At 32.8% G+C, this 25,457-nt stretch overlaps 1 protein-coding gene across 1 annotated transcript; it reads right to left on the minus strand.

The window, feature by feature from the left end:
- Positions 1-17,578: 17,578 nt before the first annotated feature.
- Positions 17,579-18,433, minus strand: LOC114761037 (E3 ubiquitin-protein ligase ATL6-like). The gene has a single exon (XM_028950346.1). It carries the CDS (start codon positions 18,431-18,433, stop codon positions 17,579-17,581), a length of 855 nt encoding a protein of 284 aa, XP_028806179.1.
- Between the last annotated feature and the right edge of the window lie 7,024 nt (positions 18,434-25,457).

Raw genomic sequence — 25,457 nt, forward strand, 5'->3', positions numbered from 1 at the left:
AAGATATAACATTTAAGAAAGAATCCGACTTAAATTTAACACCCTTTAGAATTAGGACCAAGAAGAGAAAAACTAAAAAAAAAAAAAACTAGGGGAGCGATGAGTGAGAGCGAGGGCGACATCATTGAGGAAGGGAGAGGTGCAGGCGATGGAGACCGAGGTGGAGGATAAGAAAGAGACAAGAATTATGAGAATCCTAGTGAACCAATGGCCTTTGTATTTGGGAATGGAGGATCTTAGAACGTTCGTATAGGGGAGTAAGAGTGGTCCTAGGGTGTGCCAAATTGAAGGGTCTCCCCACTCTCATACAAAGAGAAACTACTTTCCATAGGCTGTAGAGGTTTTCTTGTTAAACATGAGGAGGAAAAGGAAATTGTTAGTGGCTGGAAAGCCTATTTTGCTAAGAAGAACAAGGAATCGGAGGCTAATGACCAGAGAGAGGCCTCAGATAGCGAAGAAGGGAGGAGTTACGATGGTAAAGCTAGATATCTAGTCCTAGAAGTTGCAGCAGAGCAATATACACCATGGTGCAAACCATGGATGAACTCCTTAATCATTAAACTTTTAGGCACCTAAGTTCCAAAACACATGTTGATTGACATAGTACGACAGATGTGGAAGCCCACAGATCTGATAAAGGTCACTCCTTTAAGCAATGATTACTATATTGTCTCCTTCTCTAATAAAGAAGACCAAGATTATGCATTCCAAGAAGGACCATGGATGATAGATGACCACTACTTGATTGTTCAATGCTGGAGCCTAAACTTTAACCCATGGAAAGCTGATACACAACACAAGATTGCTGCTTGGATACGTATACCAGATTTACCAGTCAAGTTCTATAATGTCAAGTCTCTATGGCTTATAGGTAACATGGTGGGAAAGACCATCAAAGTAGATAGATCCACATCCATATACAACAAAGGAGGCTTTGCCCGTATATGTGTCGAAATTGACTTGCAAAAACCTTTACTTCCTACTTTCATCGCTTGGGGTGAAGATCGCCAGATTGTTTATGAAGGATTACTTGTTTTAGTTGTGAACGGTATGGCCATGCAAAGTCTCATTGCTCGTTGCTTCAGGAAGCTGAGACCCCAACAGGAAGGGATAGACAAGACACTACTGACGAATCTGTGAATGCAGAAGTGGATAAAACAGATACTACGAGTAAAGGAAAGAAGCTTATCGACTGCCCTACCCAAAACTCAGTGGCCGGAAAAGAACCAGGAATGACGGAACCCCATCTCGACCCCCAGATGTTAGTCAGTCGTGATTTTCATAGAGGAGTTATGAATGCAGATAGAGCAAGATTCAGCAACATAAATAAAATAAAGACTAATAATGGGCTAAAGTTTAAGGATGACGAAAAATCACAGGCTAAGATACCAGGATCACAAGTAAATCAAAAGGAGCAGTCTTTAGGATTAGAGCGCCAAAAGAGCTGTTTTGGGAATGATATCACTAATCAGCAACATATGTGGGTCCACATGGGCTCTAAAGGAAAAATTTTAACAAACCAAAGACTCATGGCAAAGAAAATAAAGTGTCTGATAAAACCCCTATTAAAGACAAAAGCAACGTGGGATACCCCAGTCAGCCCATTACTTTCAACAATCCCTTTTTTGCACTCCAGGAGGCCTCGCTTGAGGACACAACTCGTGTTGGGCCTGACGAAACAACTCATGTAGAGATGGTCATAGAACAAAGCAATGGGCCCAGCTCAATAGGATTGGATACAGGATTAAAAAGTGTCCCAGATAATAACGATGGAATCCACTCATCCTGAAACCCCATGATATATGGACGAGAATCTGGAGAAGCTAGTTCGGTAGGACCCTTTGACCCTCGAATGCTAAAAGTGAGAGTAGTTGAGGCAACCATGGATATTATCCAGGTGGTGGATATAAAATCAGCACTGAACCATCCTATTGTTTCCCCATGAATTTGATGATATAGAACTAAAGATGTATAGGCTCGAAGTCTTTTCCTACCCTGACACAAGAAATTTTATCAGCTGGACTTTCTTGCTTTATTAGAAACTCGATCAAACAGAAAAAGGACAGAATAGAGAATAAGTAAAGTGGGTTTTCAAGAATTTACCTTTATTGATGCTGAAGGCTTCTTTGGAGGCATATGGTGTTTATGGAATGATGGTGTAAAAAAGGTAGACATTGTTGAACAACATCACCAACTCATCCATCTCTGTATCGAAAATAGTAAACATGACAAGTGGTCTATGACCATCATCTATGCTAGTCCTAATATTGTAGCCCGACAAGGTCTTTGGAGGGAGCTTTCTCGCATAGGCAGCACAATGGGAATGCCTTGGCTTATTAGAGGAGACTTTAATGCCACTCTTATGGCCTCAGAAAGACGCTCTACTGCTTCTAACAAAACTACTGTTGATTATGAGTTTTACCACTAATATGAAGAGACAGAGGTGGTGGGATTGGGATATATTGGGCCAGACTTCATGTGGAAGAGAGGCACTTCAGAGGCATTCCTTGATCATTTTTTAGCTAATGACTCTTGGTGCCAACAATTTCCTAATGTTTAGGTAACCCACCTCCCCTTTTACAAGTCTGGCCACCGACGTATCCTTTTTTCGCCTTGAGGCCCCCTCAGAGAAACCCCAATGGCCTTTTCGCTTCATTGTCTCATGGGTCCTACACGATTAGTTCAGTGATTTTGTCCAAAGTAACTGGAGTGAGGCGATTGGATGGAACTCAAATATCACTCAATTTGCAGATGATTGTAAACAATGGAACAAGAAAGTGTTTGGACACATTGAAGGTCATAAGAGGAAAATTATGAGAAGACTTGATGGGGTGACTCACGCCCTTAAACATGGAAGGAACCTTGAATTTTACGAGGACCTCTAAAGCCAGTTATGGCAGGAGCTCAAAAAAGTCATCACTCAAGAATCCTTGTTATGGGCACAAAAAGCAATGCTTGACTGGAGCATTTATGGTGACAAAAACTCCCAAATTTTCCATGCTCATGCTAATGGTAGACAAAAGATGAATCGAATTGATACCATTCGATTACAAGACAATGAGTGGAGCTTTGACTCAGAAATTATTAAGCACTCAGCAACAGAATTCTTTGTGTCACTTTTCAAAGAATATATTATAAATAGGGAACTCCTAGAATGCGACATTTCTTACCCACCATTAGAGGATATCTTTCTCTGATGTTGTGCCAAAGATGTGGAGGAAAATGAAATTAAAGAAGCAATTTTCTACATGAGGGTGTTAAAATCTCCTGGCCCAGATGGCTTCAACCCCTTGTTCTACCAAAGCCAATGGAATACAATCGGCCCATCAGTTGTGAAATTCATTAAGCATCTCTTTGTTCAGCCTTAGGATGTTAGTGATATTAACGGTACTCTGATCGTCCTTATCCCAAAAAAAGATCCACCTGAAACCTTTGAAGACCTAAGACCGATTAGTCTTTGTAATGTCATTTACAAAGTGGTAACAAAGATTATGGCGAATCAGATGAAGAACTTATTGCCTCACGTTATCTCCCCAAACCAGTGTGGGTTTGTACCCAGTAGACTTACCTCGGATAATATTATAGTCACTCAGGAAGTTATCCATTCTATACACCACATGCGAGGGAAAAAGGGATTCATGGCTATCAAAATTGATTTAGAAAAGGCCTATGACAGGGTTAACTGGAAATTCTTGATCCGGTGCTTGCACGAGTTACGTCTCCCATCAAACTTCATTGATATCATTGCGAACTATGTTGAATCTGTAGAATTACAACTCCTTTGGAATGGTAATAAAGCTGAGGCCTTTAAATCCTCACGAGGGGTTCAACAAGGACGTCCCATCTCACCGTACCTCTTTGTAATTTGCATAGAGAAGCTAGCTCATCTAATACAAGCAAGGATGGAGAAAAATGAGTGGAGACCAATCAAACTTTCAAAAATGGCCCGCTGATATCCCACTTGTTTTTTGCATATGACGTTTTATTAGTCTCGGAAGCGTTGCTGCACCAAGCAAGTATGATTAAGGAATACTTGGACCACTTCACTCGATGCTCTGGCTTAAAAGTCAACTTCTCGAAGACTCAGGTTTTTTTCTCACCTAACATGAACCATAATAGGTGCCAGGAAATTAGCTCCGAGCTAGGCTTCAAGCAAACAGTGAATCTGGGAAAGTATCTTGGCATTCTTATTCATCACAGCCATGTCAACAAAGACTCCTTCCAAGGAATGGTCGATAAAGTTAAGACATGGCTAACCAAATGGAAAACTGCCTCGATCTCTCTTGCTGGTAGAGCTACTCTAGTCTCTTTGGTTACTTCAGCTATCCCAACTTACACTATACAAACGTCACTTGTGCCATTGAACACCTGTGATGAACTGGATAAACTCAATCACAGCTTTCTTTAGGGCAGTACTGATGAGAAAAAGAAAATGTCCCTAGTTTCATGGTAAATAGTTTGCACAGTGAAGACTGGGGGTGGACTTGGACTGCGATATGCAAGACTACAGAACCAGTCACTGCTTATGAAGTTAAGATGGAGACTGATTAAGTGCAGAGACAACTTTTGGGTTAAAGTGGTCTGTGATAAATACTAATGCGGCAACGACCTTCTCCCAAAGATTGATATGGAGCAAGCTAGCTCAAACACTTGGGGAGGCATCAAAAAGATATGGAGTAAACTAAATGATGGCCTTGATATTGACATTGATCACTCTAATGTAAAATGGAGATAGCATAAGAGAGGCAAGTTCACCACTAGATCAGTGTATGATTTTCTCTCCAAAGCCGGATCAGAGGAGGATCTGATATGGGAACAAGTTTGGAAGCTAAAAGTACCCCAAAAAGTACAGACCTTTTTCTGGCTTACAACTTAGTGGACCCTTCTAACCAATGCTAGACAAAGGCAGTGAGGACTAACTGATGATTATTACTGCTTGGTTTCTAAGAGGGAGATTGAAGACATGGTGCACTATTACTTGAGATGGAGCCTACTCTTACACTAAAAATGCAAGTGCTTGTGGTGGTCTAATACGTGGTTCTTTAGGGGAGTTCATGAAAGCCTTTATTCACCGCATGCACGAAGGAGACACTTTATCTGCTCTACTCTGGGCCTGCCTCCTAGGCTTGAAAATGGCGTGGGACGAAGGTTACAAGCAAGTCATTCTGGAAACCGATGCCACTAATGTCATTGAACTATTAAGTGGTGAACCAGACAAGCAATATGAGGACTACTCTATCATACAAGAAGTGAAAACCATTTTGAATAGAAACAAAGATATCATAATTAGCTTTGTTCACAAAACTAGTAATAAAGCTATGGATTTCCTTGCTAAACAAGGGCTTAATGCAATGAGTGGTTTCCATGCTATCTCTGAAGCCCTGCCCGAGCTTGATGCTATCTTGAATAAAGATCGTGCTGATGCAAGTGCAATCAAGTAGGACTTGAACTTTGGTTTCCTTTGTTATAAAAAAAAAAAGAATTAGGACCAAGAAAGAAACTCTCAAATGTATATAATCGATAAGAAATGGACACAATATATAGGCCATCCTTGCTAAATAAAATATATAATTAAAAGTATATTATATTTTTGGTCCTTAATATAAAAGCTACTTAACTAATTTGAAAAGATTAAAAAAAATTAGTTAAGTTAATTATTTGTGACAAGTATGAGTTGATTTTTCTAAAGTATCTACTACTTTTAAATGAAAACCCCTTGACATGTATAATGAATAAGGATACTTTAGAAAATGAATTAAAAAGTAAGAAGATAAAATGGATTAAAATGTTATTTAGAACCAAATTTAATATTAAGAACAAGAGGTAGTATGGTAGTCTTCAGACTCGCATACTTCTCCTTAGCTTCGTACTTGAGATGTAATATTTGGAGGTGAGGAAGAGAAGGCGACACAATATTACCATGAGAAACAAATAGAGCCATCAATGAATGACCTAACAGCTCTCTTCTACTGCCATCCCCTTGTCATTCCAGAAACTCAGTGGCGCTCACATCCTCTAGCAGCAATCTCAGATTGTATCTCTCCAAATTCTTCCTCCGTCCTCCTTCCCTAAAACCCAATGAATGAGCTGTCGTATGGCACCTTACCAAACTTGTTTCTCCAAAACTAAGATCCATCCTACACATCAAACTTCCATCAAACACCTAGTGTGCATAATTTACCTCATTCGGAATCACTATCATGACTTCCTTGTTGTCGCCACTACGATGGGGTTCCGACCTCAGCTGTACACGATAAACAGGACAAGTCGCATGTGAGGCTAACTAGGCATCGATACAGTGACAGTGAAATAAGTGGTTACATCTAGGAAGTAATTAGAGAGTGTTATGGTGATTGAACTCACTCAAGCACACCACACAAGATTTTAAGTTCAGGCCTGTGATCATGGAATAGGTGAAGATGGGGAATGTATCTAGTAATTTCAGATCGATACTACGAGGAGCATAGGGATAGAGAGTGGTGAAGGCTCTGATTTGGTCTCCGACAATAGTGACATTCAGGTTGGAGAAGTGCCAGTGGTAGATGGTAAAGAAGCATGTAAACAATACGAAGCAACTGAAGACCACAACTGTGTGAACGAAGGATGGGTCCGGTCTTAAAGGAGGAGTTGCTGGGGGCGAAGCTGACTGGGTACTAGCGATAGCTCATGATTATGGCACGAAGAGAAGGATGTCTGATGCTGTGATTCTCACCATTTGGAATTTTACAACTCGTAAAACACAACTGGTCTGATTTGTGTGTTGTGTGCATGAATATAAAGACTTATTTTAATTTTGACGTTTGTTTTAATTTATTTTGTTCTCTTGATCAGGTGGTTAGCAACTTTTAGCATTAGTACAAGTTGTTCTATTCCAAACTTACAATAATTTTTCTACCCGTGAATATCTTTCATCATTGTTCTCTCCTTCAAATTTATATAATTTTTTGTTTTAATCTTTCAAATTTCAAATCATAAGATTTAATTTGGGAAAAATGACAATAAAAGATCCCTGAATTATCAAAATTATGAGAAGCATACCTAATAAGTTAAATTGCATGAAGAGACCAGGTCTTAAATTGTAATTAGCAAATCATGCCTAAAAGACTAAAATACCCCTCAATTACTCAAATCCAATAATGAAGGCAAAGACTAGCAAGAGAGCTTCTGGGGAAGGAAGATTAGACATTGTTTGCAGGGCACAAACTTGAGAATCAAGTAAGTAGTACTTTTAACTAAACTCTTCTTCTTCTTTATCCTCTAAGATTGAGGAATATGATTTTATTCTTCAATTTGGTGAGTTGTATGGTGGGTTGCTAGGTTATAGGTATGGAAAGAGTGAGAGGTGAAGTTGATGATGGAAGATGGTAGTTTGAGCTAGGAGGTTTTGATTAGTTAGAGGTTGGATATTTTTGTTTTTGTAGTCAGATTGTTAACCGTTGATTTTGGTGGGGTTAGTTGCAATGGATAGGGGTTAGGAATATCATGATTGACAGAGTATGGGAGGTTTGACTTTGGTGGGGTTAGTTGTAATGGATAGGGATTAGGAATATCATGATTGACAGAATATGGGAGGAAAAATGGAAGGAGGTAATGGTTATTAATTTGAGTGTGAAGTTTTAAATGGTGCAGTGGAGGGAAAGAATCAGGATCTTGTCATTTTGAATGTTGAAATTGTAAAACCCTAATGTCAAGTTAGGAAGAGAAGAGGTCATTGGTGTTGATTTCTCTACACAAATGATTCATTTGATTGAATAAAATTATATTGAAGCTAATTGCAAAATCTGGGTGCTATAAAAGCACCTCTGGTTTTTTGTTATTTAGCTTACTATTGTTGTAATTTCTCATGGTAATGTTGTATTGCAGATTAGTTAGTTTGATCATAGTAACATGACATGATGATATGAAAATATTGATATTTTGTTTATGGGTAGAGCAATGTTAACATTTAGTATTTATTAGTTGTAAATGGTATTAATGTATATCTATTTAATGTTCTAAAATTCATGACAAACCCACTCACAGACTTATAATTTTACTTACCACAGTTGTTATTTGGCTACTTAGCTTGTCATTAGCCAAAGAAATCTAGAAATAATGTCATTTGACCACAAAAAATGAACTTCATATAAATTGCTTTTTATAACTTGTTATTTGGCTCATTTAACTTGTTATTCACCAGAGAAATCTGGAAATAGATGAAGTTGTAATTTAATATACTTAACTTGTCACATATTATACTTAAGTTGTGATTTTCTAAACTCAACTTATTATTTGCACTAGTTAAGTTGTTATTTGATATACTTGTTTTATGTAATATTTAAGTTATCATTTGCTAAACTCAACTTGTTATTTAGAATAGTTAAATTGTTATTTGATATGCCTAACTTGCTATTTGCTATACTAAACTTGCAAGAGCTGATAATGGACGGAAGGCCAAAAGAAAGAAGAAGTCATTATAGCTAGTTTCAATAGAAAAATAGGGATGAATTGTACATATTGTTATTGTATTTAAGATAGGTTTGATATTTTTTACTTTATTGATAAGTGACCATTATTATGAATTATTAATGATAGTTATGTATTGTTGAAATGACATTTGAATTTAAAATTATTAAATGTTTCGGTTTGAATTACCATTATTTCCACATTTTATTGCCAAATGACAAGAACGGTAAGTCAAATGACAAGAATGGTAAGCAAAATAATAATTTTGTCATTGGATTTCTCATGAAATTAAGTTTCATGAAAAGTTGCTATTATTTCTACATTTTATTGCCAAATGACAATGACAAGAGCGGTAAGCCAAATAACAAGAGTGGTAAGCCAAATGATAATTGTCAGTAGATTTCTCATAAAATTAAGTTTTATGAAAAATTGACATTATTTTCACATTTCACTGTCAAATGACAAGAGTAGTAAGCCAAATGATAAGAGCAATAAGACAAATAACAAGTTTGGTAAGTGAAATTACAAGTCTGTGACTAGGTTTCTCATAACTTCATAACATTCAATAGATCTACATTGTTACCATTTAGAGCTAATAAATACAAAATGTTAACATTGTTCTTCCCACAAACAAAAGACCAACATTTTCAGGTCGTCATATCATTTTGCTGCCACCATAATAACAAGTCTGTAGTTACAACACCACTGAGTGAAATTACAATAATGGTAAGCCAAATAACAAAAAACCAGATGTTCTTTGATAGTAGCCAGTTTCTACAATTAGCCATTTGAATTCAAAGGATTGAAATCAGCTCCATCACCAAAACTTTCTCTTAACAACAAATGAATTCAAATAAAAAAAAATCAGAAATCTTGGTATAAGACCAAGTATCTCATCAATCATCATCACCTTGTTTCTCCTCTGTCATGGAGAAAAGACAGAGGTGAATTAGTATTAAAAGAAGCAAAATGAGTAACCATTTGTCTCTATATGTCTAGCATAAGAACATAAATAGAAATCGAAATCGAAATCGAAATTGTTGTTGGTGGGTGAACATAAATTGCAAACCATGGAAGCTTGAGAACTCAAACAGGTCTGCAACATGTCGATGATAGAGATCTGGAGTTCACCTTCACTAAACAAGCCGCTGGAGAAGATCTCAAGTTTTCCTATGCTAAGAAGAAGCAAGAAAGGAAGTCGGATGGAGAGGAAGTCAGAAGAGAAGGAAGAAAAAGTAGAGGAGAAGGAGGAAAGAGAAAGAAGAAGAGAGGAAGAGGAAGTCGAAAGAGAAGAAAGAAAGAAGGGCATTTTGGTCCTTTAGACTTGATTTGATAATTGCAATTTAGAACCTGGTCTTTCCAAGAAATTTACTTTATTTAGGTATGCGTTTCACCATTTTACTATTTCAAGGGTCTTTCATTGCCATTTTCTCTTCAATTTTTCTAAGAACAAAATGATTCAAATATTTATTAAATTATAAAGATCGATGTTTTAGACTAAAAGAAATTTGGAAAACCAAAATCTATAATTTGGAACTTAAGAAATCAAAACCAAAATGAGTACAAACTTAAAAATTTTAAAATTGTATTAACACTTAAAAAATAATATAATTATTATTATTATTGATGTTGTTGTCATGGTCGTCGTCATCATCATCTTTATTTATCTCACACATTTTTCATTCTCCTTCCCTCTTCCTTCCTAGATCCGCATTCCGTGCTCATCATCTTGATGGGCACAGAGTGCTTAAATGAGGGACCTTTATTTTTTTTTTTTCACTATAAAAAAAATATATGTATTAAAATTATTTTTAGTTAAAATTTATCTAATACGTTTTGAGTGGTGAGTAGTATAATGACGGACCTTTAGTTTTTTTTACTACAAAAAAAGATATGTATTAAAATTATTTTTAGTTAAGATTTATCTAAAGCTCTAAAATATTTTTAGATATGTTCAATATTTTAAAATATTTTATGATATTTTGAAATATTTTCTCACATGTATTTAGTATTCTAAAGTATTTTGATGTTTATTTAGTATCCTAAAATATTTTTTTATATGCGTTCATTATTCTAAAATACTTCAGGGTCTAGTATTCACTACAAAAAAAAACATTAAATTAGCAACGGAATTTAGTGACGGAACTTCCATCACTAATTAAAATTAGCGACGAATTAGCAACAGAATTTAGGTAGCAATGGAATTAGGGACGGAATTTTTTCCATCACTAATTCCACCGTCACTAAATAATTAGTGACGGAATTCAAAATTTCATTGCTAATTAGTTACAGATTAGTGACAGAAATTTTTCGTCACTAATCCGTCACTAATTAGTAATGGATATTCCACAAAAATTTTGTACAAAATAATTATGGATTTGTGACGGAAATTTCTGTCACCAATTTGTGACAGAATTTTCCATCACTAATCCATTGCTAAATTTTTTTATTTTGTAAATTTCAAATACCACATTATTGCCACGTGTCCATCACTATGAGCCGCCACGTCATCAATGATTGCCACCTCACCAACTCCCCTCTCTCTCCTATGTTGCCACATCATCTCTTTGTCCATGTCATCGCCACGTGTCCATCATTGAATGCTACCTCAACTCTTCCTCTCTCCCATGCAGCCATGTCATCATAGCGTCCATGTTATTGCCACATGTCTATTATTAGGAGCTGCCACGTCCTCGCCTTGTCCATGTCATCACCATGTGTCCATCATTATGAGCGGCCATGTCATCGCCTTATCCACGTCATCACCACGTCACAAATTGGCTCAATTTGTGAAGAAGTGTTGGTTCAAACTTGAGACCTCCTGCGTACGTGCTGAAACCTTTACCAGTTGAGCTGAGAAGCACCTGCAAAATTTTTTTTACAAAAATAAATATATATAATATTTCTAATAACAAATACAAATATATATAATAAATATTATATACATAATTTAATATATTATTATTTATTTGAATTTAATTTTTATATTTTAGTAAAAAAAATTGTAATACTTTATATTTTTATTCAAAAATTTAACAACATAATAAGTGTATTATATATTTTTATTTTTATTTTTTAAATATTTGTATTTTTTTCATTTTATATAATATATTATTTAAAAATTATGATATATTATATTTTTATAATAAGTTTAAAAAATAATTATTATATATTTATATTATATTTTTTGTGATGGATTAGTGACGGAATTGCTACAGAAATTAGTGACGGAAAAATTCCGTCACCAATTTTCATCACAAAATGAGTTAGTGACGGATTGGTGATGAAAATTAGTGACAAAATTTTTCCATCAATAATCATTTAAAACAATTAGTGACGGACTTGTGACAGAATTTAGTGACGGAATAAGATTCTGTCACTAATCCATCTCTAAGTTAATGACGGAATAAAATTCTGTCACTAATCCTTCACTAATTTAGTGATAGAAATTTTTTTCTCACTAAATTCCGTAGCCAATTTTAGTGTAGGAATTTGTGAGAGATTAGTGACAGATTAACAACGGAATTTTAAGGTACTAAATGAATTGAAAATTTTTTAAGACATTAAATGTATGTGAAAAAATATTTTAAGGAACTAAATGAATCATAAAATACTTTAAGATATTGAAAAAAACCTAAAAAATGTTTTGAGTACTAGATAAATGTTAACCAAAAATAATTTTTATACATACTTCATTTGGTTATTAATACAAGAGTAATTCGACTAATTCAAGTATATTAAAAAAATTAGCTAAATTAGTTATTTGTAATAAACAGGCGTTGTTTTCTCTAAAAATACTTTTTACTAATTATGTCTATTAACTAGAACCACCAATTGATTAAATCTTTAACATGTGTAATTATTATAAAGACTATATTGAAATATATATATATATATAAGAGATAAAATGGATTGAAATCTTATATTTAAAATTAAATAAAATATCAAACTAGTTTTTATATTAATGATTTGAGGCAGCATAAATTTTTTTGTAGAAAAAACAAAAAAGTAAAAAAAAAATTAAAGAGCTCAGCACTCAAAACTCAGGGCATTTTGACTGATGAGCACGGAATGCGAACGTCTTCCTTCCCTTGCTCCATATCTTTCTCTCTTAATTAGAAAATGAAATACTATAAATTATCCAAATTAAAATCAAATGGTCCAAATCATTCGCCACTATAAGAAATAAAACCTTTAAAAACATTCTCAATTATCTGTTGTTAAAAATAAAACACTCTCAATTATCTAACAAACCGCAAGAAAAAAAGGTGTTAGGTCTATGATTAGAAAAGAAATTAAAAAAAAATAAAGTGTTAAGAAGAAAAAGGAAAATAAAAAAATATCTATTAAATTTGAAAATCATAAATATGATTTTGACATATTTTGACATTTTGACATGTCAAAATTATTACAAGAATAGTTAAAAAGAAAACCAGGGCTAATCAAAATCATTACAAAATTTTGACAGATTTTGAAATTCAACGAGCATTTTTTGGGTCATTTTTTCTTAAAAAATAAATATAATTTCATTAAAAATGAGATAGAATTTAGCTATAATAAAAATAATTAATTTAATTTACTCGAAAACTTAAAGGAGAGAATGAAGAAATTGAAAGGCGAAAAACAACAACAGAGGCTAGTTCATGTGAAAAATATGAGGTGGGATAAGAGTCGTGTCATCATAATTAATATGCAACCGAAAACATGATATTTCATCACAAAAAATTTGTGACTACAAATTTGTTATTATGGCATTAATTCATGATAAATTCGTCATCACAACAGCTCAAATCTGTTACAAATTTATTTGAAATTTTATCACAAATCCACCTCAAATTTTTCTGTTTTTTTCCCTTCAAGTCTTTAATGTCCAAATTTTCCTTAATTAAACACCTCCACTCAATAATCTTGATGCCGATGAGTTGAAATTTTCCATAATTAAGCTTAATAGCCATAGTCTCAGGTTGACATTTGGAAAAGGAGTTCTTATGCTATTCCTACCGTAGTCTCATTTGCCATTGGTCCGTATATTGCTGTGCCGTCCTAACGTGAGTTTCTACTTTCTAATATTAATGGGACAGAGAGAGCTGTATTACACGCATTAGTTTTGCTGTTCATCACAGTGATAAGCATCATCATATTCATCAAATCTAAACTATTTAAATTTAAAATATGTCTGATGTTAAATACTACCTCTAGTCTTAAATATAAAAACTAGTTGGAGATTCTGTTTGGTTATACACATAAGACCATAATCCATTTTATTTTCTATTTTTATTCATGTTTTCTCACAGTAGTTCTTATGATAATTGCGTATATTTCTATACTAATGCATATAATTAATAAGAACATTTCAAATTAAAAAACACACACACACAAAAAAATCCTTCAAAAGGAAACCTGTAAACGTAACTAAATATAACACCACAGAGACATACATCCTAGACGTCCTATCCTTATAAGAACTATATTAAAAATGTCAAGGCCTAAACTAGGTTCTTGTCCTGAGACATCTATTACACAAGATAATAACCACGTTATAAGATATTAGATAGTTCGCCACAAAAGTAGGGGCTTCTCTTGCGACGAACGACCCATGATCAATAGAGAACCCATAACACAAACAAACACAAACACATACAGAGAGACCACTGATCAACAATTCAAGTACAATAAATTTAGGGGGTTACAATTCAAATATCCCAAAAGATGATGACACACCAATACACTTGATGGAATATAATGGATTTACATTGGGTGCTCATCAATTTTAATGAGCACCCAATGCTCATCAAATCTGGACTGTCCAAATCTGATCTGGAGGGTCCAAATTTATTTTTATTTTATTTTTTAAAAATAATTATTTTAATAGGTATAGGATAAAAAATAAAGATAATCTCTTAATTATCATTCTTTAAAAATATAATTTTCATTTTAATATAATTATTTAATAATATTAAATTTGAACCGTCCAGATTGCTCATCAGGTGATGAGCATTGGGTGCTCATCACTTGATGAGCACTGAATGGGGACCTGAATATAATATGCATTAGAACCTCAATTAAATCCCAAACAACACAGTTAAAGTCAAATTAGCAAGTGAAAACCCCATAGATTTCAAAACTCACTTAGCAATATCTAGGTAGATATAGTGATTAGATAGGTATAGAAGATGATAGAAAGCATTAACTTGTTACGTGGTAACCCTTGAAAACACTTTAAAAAGTGCTTTTACGGAAGTTGAGATAAAACTCCACTGATATACTTCATCTACTATAAAATCACTTTTAAAGTTATGGTTTGGTTTCAACCCAAACATTCTCGCCTAAAAAAAAGCATTCCTAATTGATTGGGATATGGAACTCCAGCAGAGCTCTATGATTTGGACCAACCCCCGCCTTTCCCTTTCTTATTATTATCCCAAATGCCATGATCCAAATCTTATTGGATTTTTTTTTTTTTGACTAAGTACAAGTATCTTCCTATTAAATGTAATCCTGTTTGAGATACTAAATATGGATACCTCTTTCAATGAAAACTTGAATCCTAATTCACCACGTTGTGAGAAATTAACTCTTTCTATTAGACCTAACTCCTATTGGTTGAATTTTATCTAATTAGGAAAGTGTGCTGCAGCACAAAGTGTGCGTGTGTGTGCGCGTGTGTGTTATGGCCCATAGGACAAAAGAGGGCCCAATTTTTTCTTTGGATTTTAGGCCCCAAACCGGTCTAACATGTATATTAAGCCTTATTTACATGTATTAGACTTGAAATGCTAATTCCTAACCGATTTTAAAATTGCAATTTAATTCAAATTCACCAACCAAATAATGAGGTTGGGTCTAACAACAAAAGTTAATCCTTTATAATATAGCAAATCAATATTCAAATTCATATTAAGAAAAGTGCCTATATTTAGTGTTTGACACTGTCTCAATTGCCTCAAATGAGAGAATGTATGTGCCTAACAAAAAAATATTAATTCAAATTCAAACTCAAGCCAAATTAAATTACCCTGAACACTCCAAGACAATTCTATAACTCATTTTGACTTTAGTCTATTATAAAAAAAATAAAAATTGTGATGTTACAACCACAATTAGGAAAAGGCTTTTCACGATGACTATTCATGGCAGTTATCAAGAAAAACACTGCTAAGAAAAAGGTGGTGATATTTTTGGAACCATTGTGAAATCCTCATTTTATTACACTGACAACATTGACGTTGCTCCTAAAACTACCATGAAAAGACCTTTTTAATTACCATAAAAAGCGCTTTTTTCAGTAATGAACATTGCTAACCTTACGGTGGGTTACATAAAATTTTACTTATATGTCCCATAATGACCTTGTGATCACCAAAACAAAAAAACAAAAAACACCTGATTCCTTCCTCCATTTCATCCCACCCAACTTATATTCTGTGTACAACACCATCTTCACTGTTACTTTGTGGAATCAATCCGAAGTACTTAAACTTTGTAAATTGTGGTATCTTCTAATGCTCTTCAATATTTACCTCCAAATTAATTCTAACTTATTTCTTATTAAATTTGCAATGCACGTATTTGACCTTGCACTTATTCTAGCGAAAACTTTTCGATTCCAAAATTCACCTCCATAACTCTGGCTGACTAAATAATTCCTCTTCTCCAAACACCCAATCAAAACTGTATCATTTGCAAAAAGTATGCCCCCGGGGATCTCCTCTTAAATGGACTCACTGCTGGGACTAACAAATAAGGATTCAAACATAATTATTGATGCAAACCATCCTTGCTTCCGAGCATTCTCACACTAGTTGATGCTTCTTTATGCATACTCGACACCTCTAATAAGCAAAACAAATACCCTTCTTTTCTAAATCTCTTCAAAGCATATCTCTTAACGATCATAAACTTTTTTAGGTCAATGAAAGTCATATACAAGTCTTTTCCCTGATAAAATTGTATAAACGGCTGTTCAAACAAGACAAAGTTTCAGTCCTCTAAGGTGTCTCTATCTCATCCACATGTCATTTATTTCTTGATCGCTTTCATGCAACAACATTTTAAAAAACACAGTAATCCTTTCGCTTAGCCATAGCGCGCTTCATTATAAACTTTTGGTTGCTTTAAAAAGACGTTCCAAAAGAACATTGGATTTAAATTTAATAGAAACTAATTAAGCATAGCAAATAATCATCACTTTCAAAGGTTTTTCCTTTATCTCTTGGTAAATTTACAATTGAAACATTGTTAGAAAACTGGTTCCTCTCTGACATGGATATATTTGCCAAATAATGTATCAAAGAGATCTTCTTGTCAAAGAAAGTTGAAATCACATTAGAAGGTCGCCTCCAATGTTGGCTAAAGTAAGCAGTAAATCATCATCATTATACTCCTTCGATCTTTAATATAAAACCCATTTAACTAATTTGATTAGATTAAGAAAGTTAGGTGAGTTAGTTAATTATAAGAAATGTGACACTTTTTTCCTAAAATACCATAATCATTTTTCTTAATACCTCCATTCCTCTTCTAGCTACTTGATTATGGTTGAGGGAGTATCTATAGGGATAATTTAGAGAAAATTGATAAATATGATCTATGGTCTTATATTTAGGACCAAAACCAACTGAACAATTAGATTTATATTAAGGACCATAGGAGTAATTATATAATTATAATTGATCTTATTCTCAAACTTGAAGGACCTCATAAAATAACAATGAGGTGAGTAATAAGCCTTGCAAAGTAGAAAGGCACTTTATTACCAAACTAACGAATAGCGATAACCAATCATCAAAATAAATGTACATGTGCATGCTATTATATATTATAATGTTCGAGTAATACATACAACCATGACTAATTTGGACATTTATTCATCGTATAAACAAAATATATGTTAACTTTAAGCCGTATCCTAATCCTATGAAATAACAACTTCTCCCTAATCTTATTAACTAATTTCCTAATTTTATTAAAGTTGTTGATAGAGTGCTTTTTTTTTTCATACACTGTTAATCGAGTGTTACATAAAGGACCAGACGGAGTATAACAATAACACTAATATAGTAACTGATTAAATTCTTACCTTCATGTATTGCATTAACTTGTACATCAGGGTGAATGGATATGCCAATGCCGTTCAATATATAAATCGTTCTCTACTGCTTCCTTCACATGGTCGTCCCGGTGGCGCGAACACATTGTAGCTCATGGACCGCCGTATTCCTCCGTGATTCGTCAGAACTAGCTTCCTCACATCCTCCGACAACCTCAGAGTATACCTCTCCGTGTCCTTCCCTGCTGTTTCAACCAAACTCAGCAGAGAGTGACCCGTGGAATGACACCTTCCCAACCTGGTTCTTCTTTCTCCTGAATTATTAAGCTCCGTTCTTCTACTCGCAGAACTTTCATCGAACTCATGTTGTGCATTTACCGGATCCTGAATTACGATCACAACATCATCGCCGTCCTTGTCACCACCATGGTGCTCCGGCGTCAGCCTTGTGCGACAAACTGGGCAAGTCACATGGGAGCCTAACCAGGCATCGATGCATTGAGGGTGAAACACGTGGTTACATATCGGAAGCAATCGGAGCGAGTCGTGGTGATCGAACTCGCTCAAGCACACGGCACACTCCAGAGCTGCACTATCAAGCCTGAGGTGTTTGATGTTGGAATAGACGAGGATGGGGAAGGTGTTAAGTAATTTAGGGTCGATGCCTTGAGAACTGGAGGAAGAACAATGGGCAGCGATGCCAGTGGCCGCCACTAGGTCGGCGTCGGAGCAGTGTCTGAGGTAGATGGAGAAGAATACAACGAACAAGAAGGAGCAGCCGAGGGCCACAACCACGGGAGTGAATGATGGGTCCCAGCTGGGGATTCCTGAAAAATGAGGATGAGAAGGAGCTAGTTGCCAATCTGACTTGGCTTCAACGGCGGCCGACGAAAGAAGGAAGAAGACGAGAATGTTTGAGAGTGTGATTCCGTCCGTCATATGGATATTATCGGAAACTCAGTGAGGTGGCAGAGGGGGAGAGAGAGTGGGAATTACTGAATTAGTACTGATTTATTTGGCTTTGTTAAAATAGTAGTTGTATTTTGGCTCTACTACATAACAATTATAATAAGTGAATAGTTCGACCCTCATATAGATTTGGGTTAAGTTAGAAATATTTCTTAAGGTAAATCCAAATGATCAGCAGCTTGAAATATTTTTTTTAGGAGGGCTTAGCACCTTAAATTATATGATTTATTAGGTGTGACATAAAGTACTGTTTCATGTGTGCGCAATACCATAAATTACTAAGTATTAAATTGCAATTAAAAATATTTTACTGTGTGACGTATATAAAAAAATACTACAGGATGCTAAATGCACCAATTAATACTTTAGGCCGATGCACCTAGAAAAATAATTCAATGTGCCCCATGCACCTTGATCTTGTAAATTTTTTGAATCCTCATTCAGCTGCTCATCATTATGATATAATCTAAATCATCCAAAATCTAAAATAGATGGTTTAGATTAAGCTGCAATTTTTTAATAATAAATTTATTTTTTAAAAAAGAAATGTTAGTTAAAAAAGTTATATTAGTTAAAAAAAAGTTATATTTATTTAAAGTTCACATCTATTAAAGTAAAAAAAAAACTATTTAAAATATACACATTTAAATTAAATCCGGACCATTAATCCATGTTAAGATGAGTACTCCATGTTTATTATTATGATGAGCACCGAAAGTACTCCATAACTTAACAATGTATTACTCTCAATACTTGGGGAGAGATTGTACTGTAATTCCTACAGAATATACTCTAAATAAAACCAAAAATAAAATTAGGATTAAATATTGACTTGGTTACCATATGAAAAGCATTATGTACAATCAAATGGCTAAAGACTTGCGGCTTGGACAAAAACCAGAAGCGGGAACAATGGTTTAAGATAAGACTTTCAGTCATCCATCTTCAATATTCCTGTAAATGTTCATTTTCAGTTTATCTTATATTTTTAATATTTAATATTTATTTGATACCTTATCTTTATATTTTAATTTTATTGCTTGGAGATGATTTAAACGTTCCCTTCTTTAACAATATAAAATTATTTAATAGAAAAATATTATATAACTTTTTTTCCCGTAACGATTGATAAGTTTTTCAGATCAATTAACTGATAATGGGCTAAAAGATCTCTTAGTAAGACACATTTATATACTTGGATAATAAGATACCGCATAATGATAATATATCGTATTGTAGCCTTTGGGTACCTTTTTGAAACAAAACGATTGGGCAAAACTGAAATGTCGCTTTTCAATGAAGCTAGAAGAATTTTTCAAAATTTGAAAGATTAAAATAAATTCAATCACACTTTTTAGGTCTTTAATATAAGATCTAATTAATTAATTTGAGTATACTAAGAATGTCAGTTAAATTAGTTAATAAGATATTTTTTTTAAAGATACCCTAAGCATCTTTTTTAATTCTCTTCCTTCTTCTCTTACTTAATTATTATTGGAGGAATATTAATAGGGTTAATTTGAGAAAAAAATTGATAAACTTGTAAAATAGATTTTACATATAAGACTAATATTAACTCCTCAATTAGATCTTATATTAAGAACAGATGAGTATATATGAATAATAACTAAATTTAACACGTAGTGAATTTAACATGTTAAACTTTTTATTAAAAAACATTAGTCCAAAGCATAATTGTTATTATTATGAAAAGCACGGAATCCACACTTTGGCCGCATGATGGGAAATCGACCACGTCAAGGAATGAAGTTAAACGGGAAAAAAAAAAAAAACAAACGAAATGATGTGAAAGAAACTTGTGGTAAATCTAAAATGTGTTAAAATAAGCTAACAAAAATTGGGGAGTTGATGGATAATAATTTGGTTCAGAATTTATAAGGTTGTGTATTCAAATTCCTTATATGTAATTACTTTTATAAACCTTTTTTGAGTCTAAAAATAGTTTTGAGCTACCAAAATCCAACTTATCTAAATTTATTTTTAGGTTAATGTAAACTTTGGTTCTTTAAGTTTGTTCTCATTTTGATTTTAGTTCCTTAAGTTTCAATTCATAGGTTTTGATTCATCAAGTTTATTTTCATTTAAAATATTAGTCCTTATAATCCAATAAATGCTTAGATCATTTTGTCATTTGAGCAATCAAAACTAATAGTTTAAAATTTGAGGGCTAAAACTAAAATAAACAAACTCGAGAGATCAAAAATTATATTAACCTTTATTTTTTTAATAAAAAATCAAAAAGTAGTTATTAATTAATTTAGGAAAAATTTTCAACAAAGAAACAAAGGTTGGAGGCAAGTTTCATATTGAATTTTATAATTTATTTTAGAACTCACGATTTGAATGTGTGTGTGTGTGTTAATCATATCTCTCTTTACCATAATCATAATAATTACAATTAAGAAAGTTTATGTCCGGGGCCACAGCAACAATTATTAAACTAGAATCGACTAAAATAATTCTCAATAAGAGACAAAAATTATTAAAATTTGATCCTCTGGATTAGACTGGAAATGCCGTCTTCTCTTTGGTTTACTTTGCGTAAGAAAACTATCTTTCCAAATAAATTAACATTTATGTGGCTATGACAATCAAAATTCTATTTTTCAGCTGAAAAATGATTAATTATAAGTTTTATTTCAAATTATAAAAAATTTAAATTCTTATCATGATCTTGAGTCTATTTTTCCTCATTTAATTAGTTCTTCTCTTTCATTCATTCTAAACATCTTTTGAAGAATGTTTTGTTCCTATTTCAATGCATGCTAAAAATTTTTATATCTACCTTAATATATTTTATTCTTTGTTTGGCCATCTACCTTAGCATATTTTAGAACAAAATACTTTGATCATCCTTCTATTTTGCTTTAATTACACAAACATCTCCTATATATTAAAAACATACATTTTAATCTAAACCATTAATATCGTTAAAGAATATCCTAAAAGGATTTTTTTAAAATATATTGTTTAACTAAAAACCATGTTAGAATAAATCTTATTTACTACTTCGCCCCTCATAATATTAAATCTCTATTTTATCTTTTGATATTTATAGATTTAATATTATATTAAAACTCTATTTTTCCTTTTTAAATAATTATAATTTTTAAGAGAAGGATGTTTGACTGCTTTTTAGTATGGTAATAAGATTCACCATAGGAACTATGATTACCAAAGATTTGGTAATCTCTATTCATACTTTCCCCATATGAATAGTGATTACCACTTAGCTGCATATTTGAAAAAATCTTATTTGTCCTCAATATCTAGTGAAAAAAGACACAAAATAACCTCAATCCCCCTCCCATCTTCTCATTTGACTTCTTCCGTTGCCCCTCTCTCTAACATCTCCACTGCTGCTAATGTCACTCACCCTACCCTTATCTTTTTTCACCTCTACTGGAGTGTTCATAAAACCCGGTTGCCTGCCCAAACCTGCAAAAAAATGCCCAACCACCTTAAAAAAATGGCTCAAAAGAATTATTGGGCATGTTTGGACTGGACAAATTGTCGGGCAGGGCTGGATATCAAGTACGGTATGCTGTCTACCCATTTGGCCATGCCAGCAAAAATATATATAATGTTATTTATATATATTATTTGCCTCATTTATTTCCTGAATCAAATATACTGTTACATCAATATTCAGTGTTTACTATACTTATTTATTTTTGAATGATTTTGAGAGTTAGACGTCTTATCATTTACTATGATCTGAATGACCATTCTCTTTTTTAATGCAAACATTATGACTATTGGCAATTTGTATATTGGGAGATAAGTAATTATACATCATTTATTTTAAGCATGACTTCGATAGTCTATGGAAGGATAATTAAGTTATTTTGAAATTTGTTTTGTGTCTTATTTTTCTACAACCGCCATCTCTTTGTTTGGTTAAAATTAAAAGCTTATCAAGATACTTTAAAAATTTATTAAAAACAAAACAAAGTTTTTTTTTAAATATAACTTATTCCATCCTCTTATGAGTATTTGGGAGTTATGTAAAAAAAAAATTCATATTTGGTTAAGAAATTTTAAAAACTAGAAAAGCAATTAAGTTTAATAAAATATACTAACAATATTTTTTTATCATAGTCCACTCCTCTTAGCTACTACAAAAAGTAGTTGCATAGTATATTAATTAGCAATAACAAAATTAAGGCTAAGTTGCCATTTTAATATAAAAGACATAAATAATTAGTTAATTAATATAGTATATTGACTTCTTGGGCATAAAAGCCCCCTGCCCAGCCCGAACTTATTAGGGCTTTTCATGGACAGGGTTGGGTAACGGATTGTATTTTTCAGCCCGTTCATTCTTCAGGCCAGGCATCAGGCAGGGGTACTGTTTTGTCCAGCTCTACCCATGTGCAACCTTAACTTCCACCTTCATTTGCCATCTGCTACAATGCTAGCGGAGCATTTTTATTCAATTTCGATAAAAGCTCCATCCCCAATTCTAACACTACTAAAAAAAATTCTTTTACACTAGATAGAATGAGCATTTGACATCAGAAAGACGATCGGTGTAGAAACGGACAGTATTAAAACTCTGATCTTTTTCCACCAATTGCAAAACCAATGTAAAAAATGTTACTTTTAACACTGATTGTTATTCCAACCGGTGTAAAAAAATAAAACAAAAAAATAAAAATAATGAAAATATCTATGATTTTATGAGATTTGATAAAATCCCAGAAATAGCTGCGATTAAATCACAGCTTCTTCTAGGATTTTTATCATATATCATAAAATTCAGATCTCATAACATTGCAACAAACAATCCAACAATCCAACAAATAAAGAAATAGTATAAGAGTAGAAACAATCATATCTAATGAGATTGTGAAAAAAAATAGCCAAGTTTTTCAGAAATGATATTGATTCATATCGGTTTATATAATAAAAATACATTTGTTAAACAAAGTTCAAAATTATTCATTAAACAAACAAATAAAGAAAGATCATAAACTTAAAACAAATATGGTGGTGATGAAGATGACTACAGAACTATACAAATATAAGCATCTGGATAACAACACAATGAGAGCTTGAGATAGCATGGATTTGGATGCGTTGAATACAAATCTTGACGCCATGAGCACAGATCTGGATGATGTGAGTATGGATATCTACTTGATAATTGTGGAGAAGTTGATGAACCTGAAGAAGATGACAAGCACATAGAAGATGACGCATTATAAAGGAGACGAGAATGAAGAAGACGTCACAACACAAAGGAGAAGAGCATGAAGAAGAAGACTAGCATTGAGGTTACTGGTGAATAAAGTATAAAAAGGAGCTTATGAGAGAACTTAAAGAGATTACAGGAGAATGAAGTTTGGTTTAGAAGAGGCAGCTGCAAAATGAAGTAAGTTAAACCTTTAGGATTGAAATCACCTTTTGAAAGCTTATAAATATCATTTTTTTGAAAAAATATTCTTAAAACTTTTTACACTGCTTTTAATAAATATCCAGTATAAAAAGTATATTATAAACCGATTGTATGAGAAACCGGTCTAAAACTTGTAAATATTTTTTTTAAAATATATTTTTTATATACTTTTTACACCTGTTGCACAAAAAATTGGTGTAAAAAGTATATTTTGCACCACACCGATTGTATGTGGGACAAGTTTAAAAATCTATCAATATTTATAAAAATGTCACCAGTCATATTTTTTACGTCATTGTCACAATAAACGATGTAGATTATGCGGTGTAAAAAAGGTTTTTCTAGTGGTGTGATTCTCTCTCAATCACATTTCCAGCTATGATTCTTTCTCTTAATTGCACAGCCAGGCTTAGCTTTTGCTTCAGAAATGCTCTGAATCGCCTCACAATCTAATCCTTTTGAATTTCTCAAGGGCCTAGAGAATTTAGTTCCACATCTGCATAGTTGGTTTGATATTTGGTTAAATGTTCTTTGCATTTTCGATTTTGTTAATAAAGCTAGTTTTTCTTGTAGGTTTTTTTTTGGATTTTGTTCTCAAAATCATCATTTTTGTTCTGGTTTTTGAGTATGATCTGATTAAGTCTGCTTTCACTCGTGATTCATGGATTAAGATTAATCTGTTGAAGTCGAATTTGTGGCTTGTTCCTCTTTTCAATTTTGCTGCCTAGTTGCCATTGATGAAATCCAGAAAGAGGAGGCAAACTTTTTTGTTGGATGAGGATATTTTTGTCTTTTTGATTTTTTTACATATACGATTTAATATACAAAATTTTCTTTTGTTCATCTCCAATATCATACAAAACATTTTAATGGTAAGGGAAAACCATATTGAAGGTACCTATACTTTCTCTCAATTTTTAATTTGGTACCTATGTGTTTTTTTCCCTTTAATTAAACATTTAATTTTATCTTTTTAGCAACATTAGCTCTTATAACTTTGTTCTATTGATATTTTTAGTCTCTACATAAGGATTAATGATGTTAATAGAGGAAAAATAAAGATTTAGTTAAGAACAAAAAACACATAGGTACCAAATTGAAAATTGAAAAAAAGTATAGGTACCTCCAATATGGTTTTACCTAATGGTAATCAAGGTTACATTACATCCCCTTGCATTGCATAGGAGAGGGTATCTAATTGAACCAAACGAGTTTATTTGGTTTGATTAGAGAGGAGAGGATATATATAGTAATAATCAATTTATTATTTTACCTGTATATATTAATTATTCTTTTATTTATATATCATATAAATTAATTTATATCTTAACTGAAACTACTTTATTTAATTCTTGGTCAAAAAAAAAACTACTTTATTTAATAAAAATTCAGTCTTGTCATGTTAATATGTGTATTAAAAAATTGGTAAAATAATTTTTATTCTAATTAATCTAATAATATATTTTAAATAATTAAATTAAAAAATTTTATTTGCTTTTAAAAAATAAAATATTTCTTCTCTTTTGACTATGATTTTTTAACTTTAATATACATTTCAATTAATAAAATAAT

This window comes from Neltuma alba, unplaced genomic scaffold (assembly GCF_004799145.2).
Source record: "Neltuma alba isolate B1F8T4 unplaced genomic scaffold, ASM479914v2 tig00011067_pilon, whole genome shotgun sequence".
Classification (NCBI taxonomy): domain Eukaryota; kingdom Viridiplantae; phylum Streptophyta; class Magnoliopsida; order Fabales; family Fabaceae; genus Neltuma; species Neltuma alba.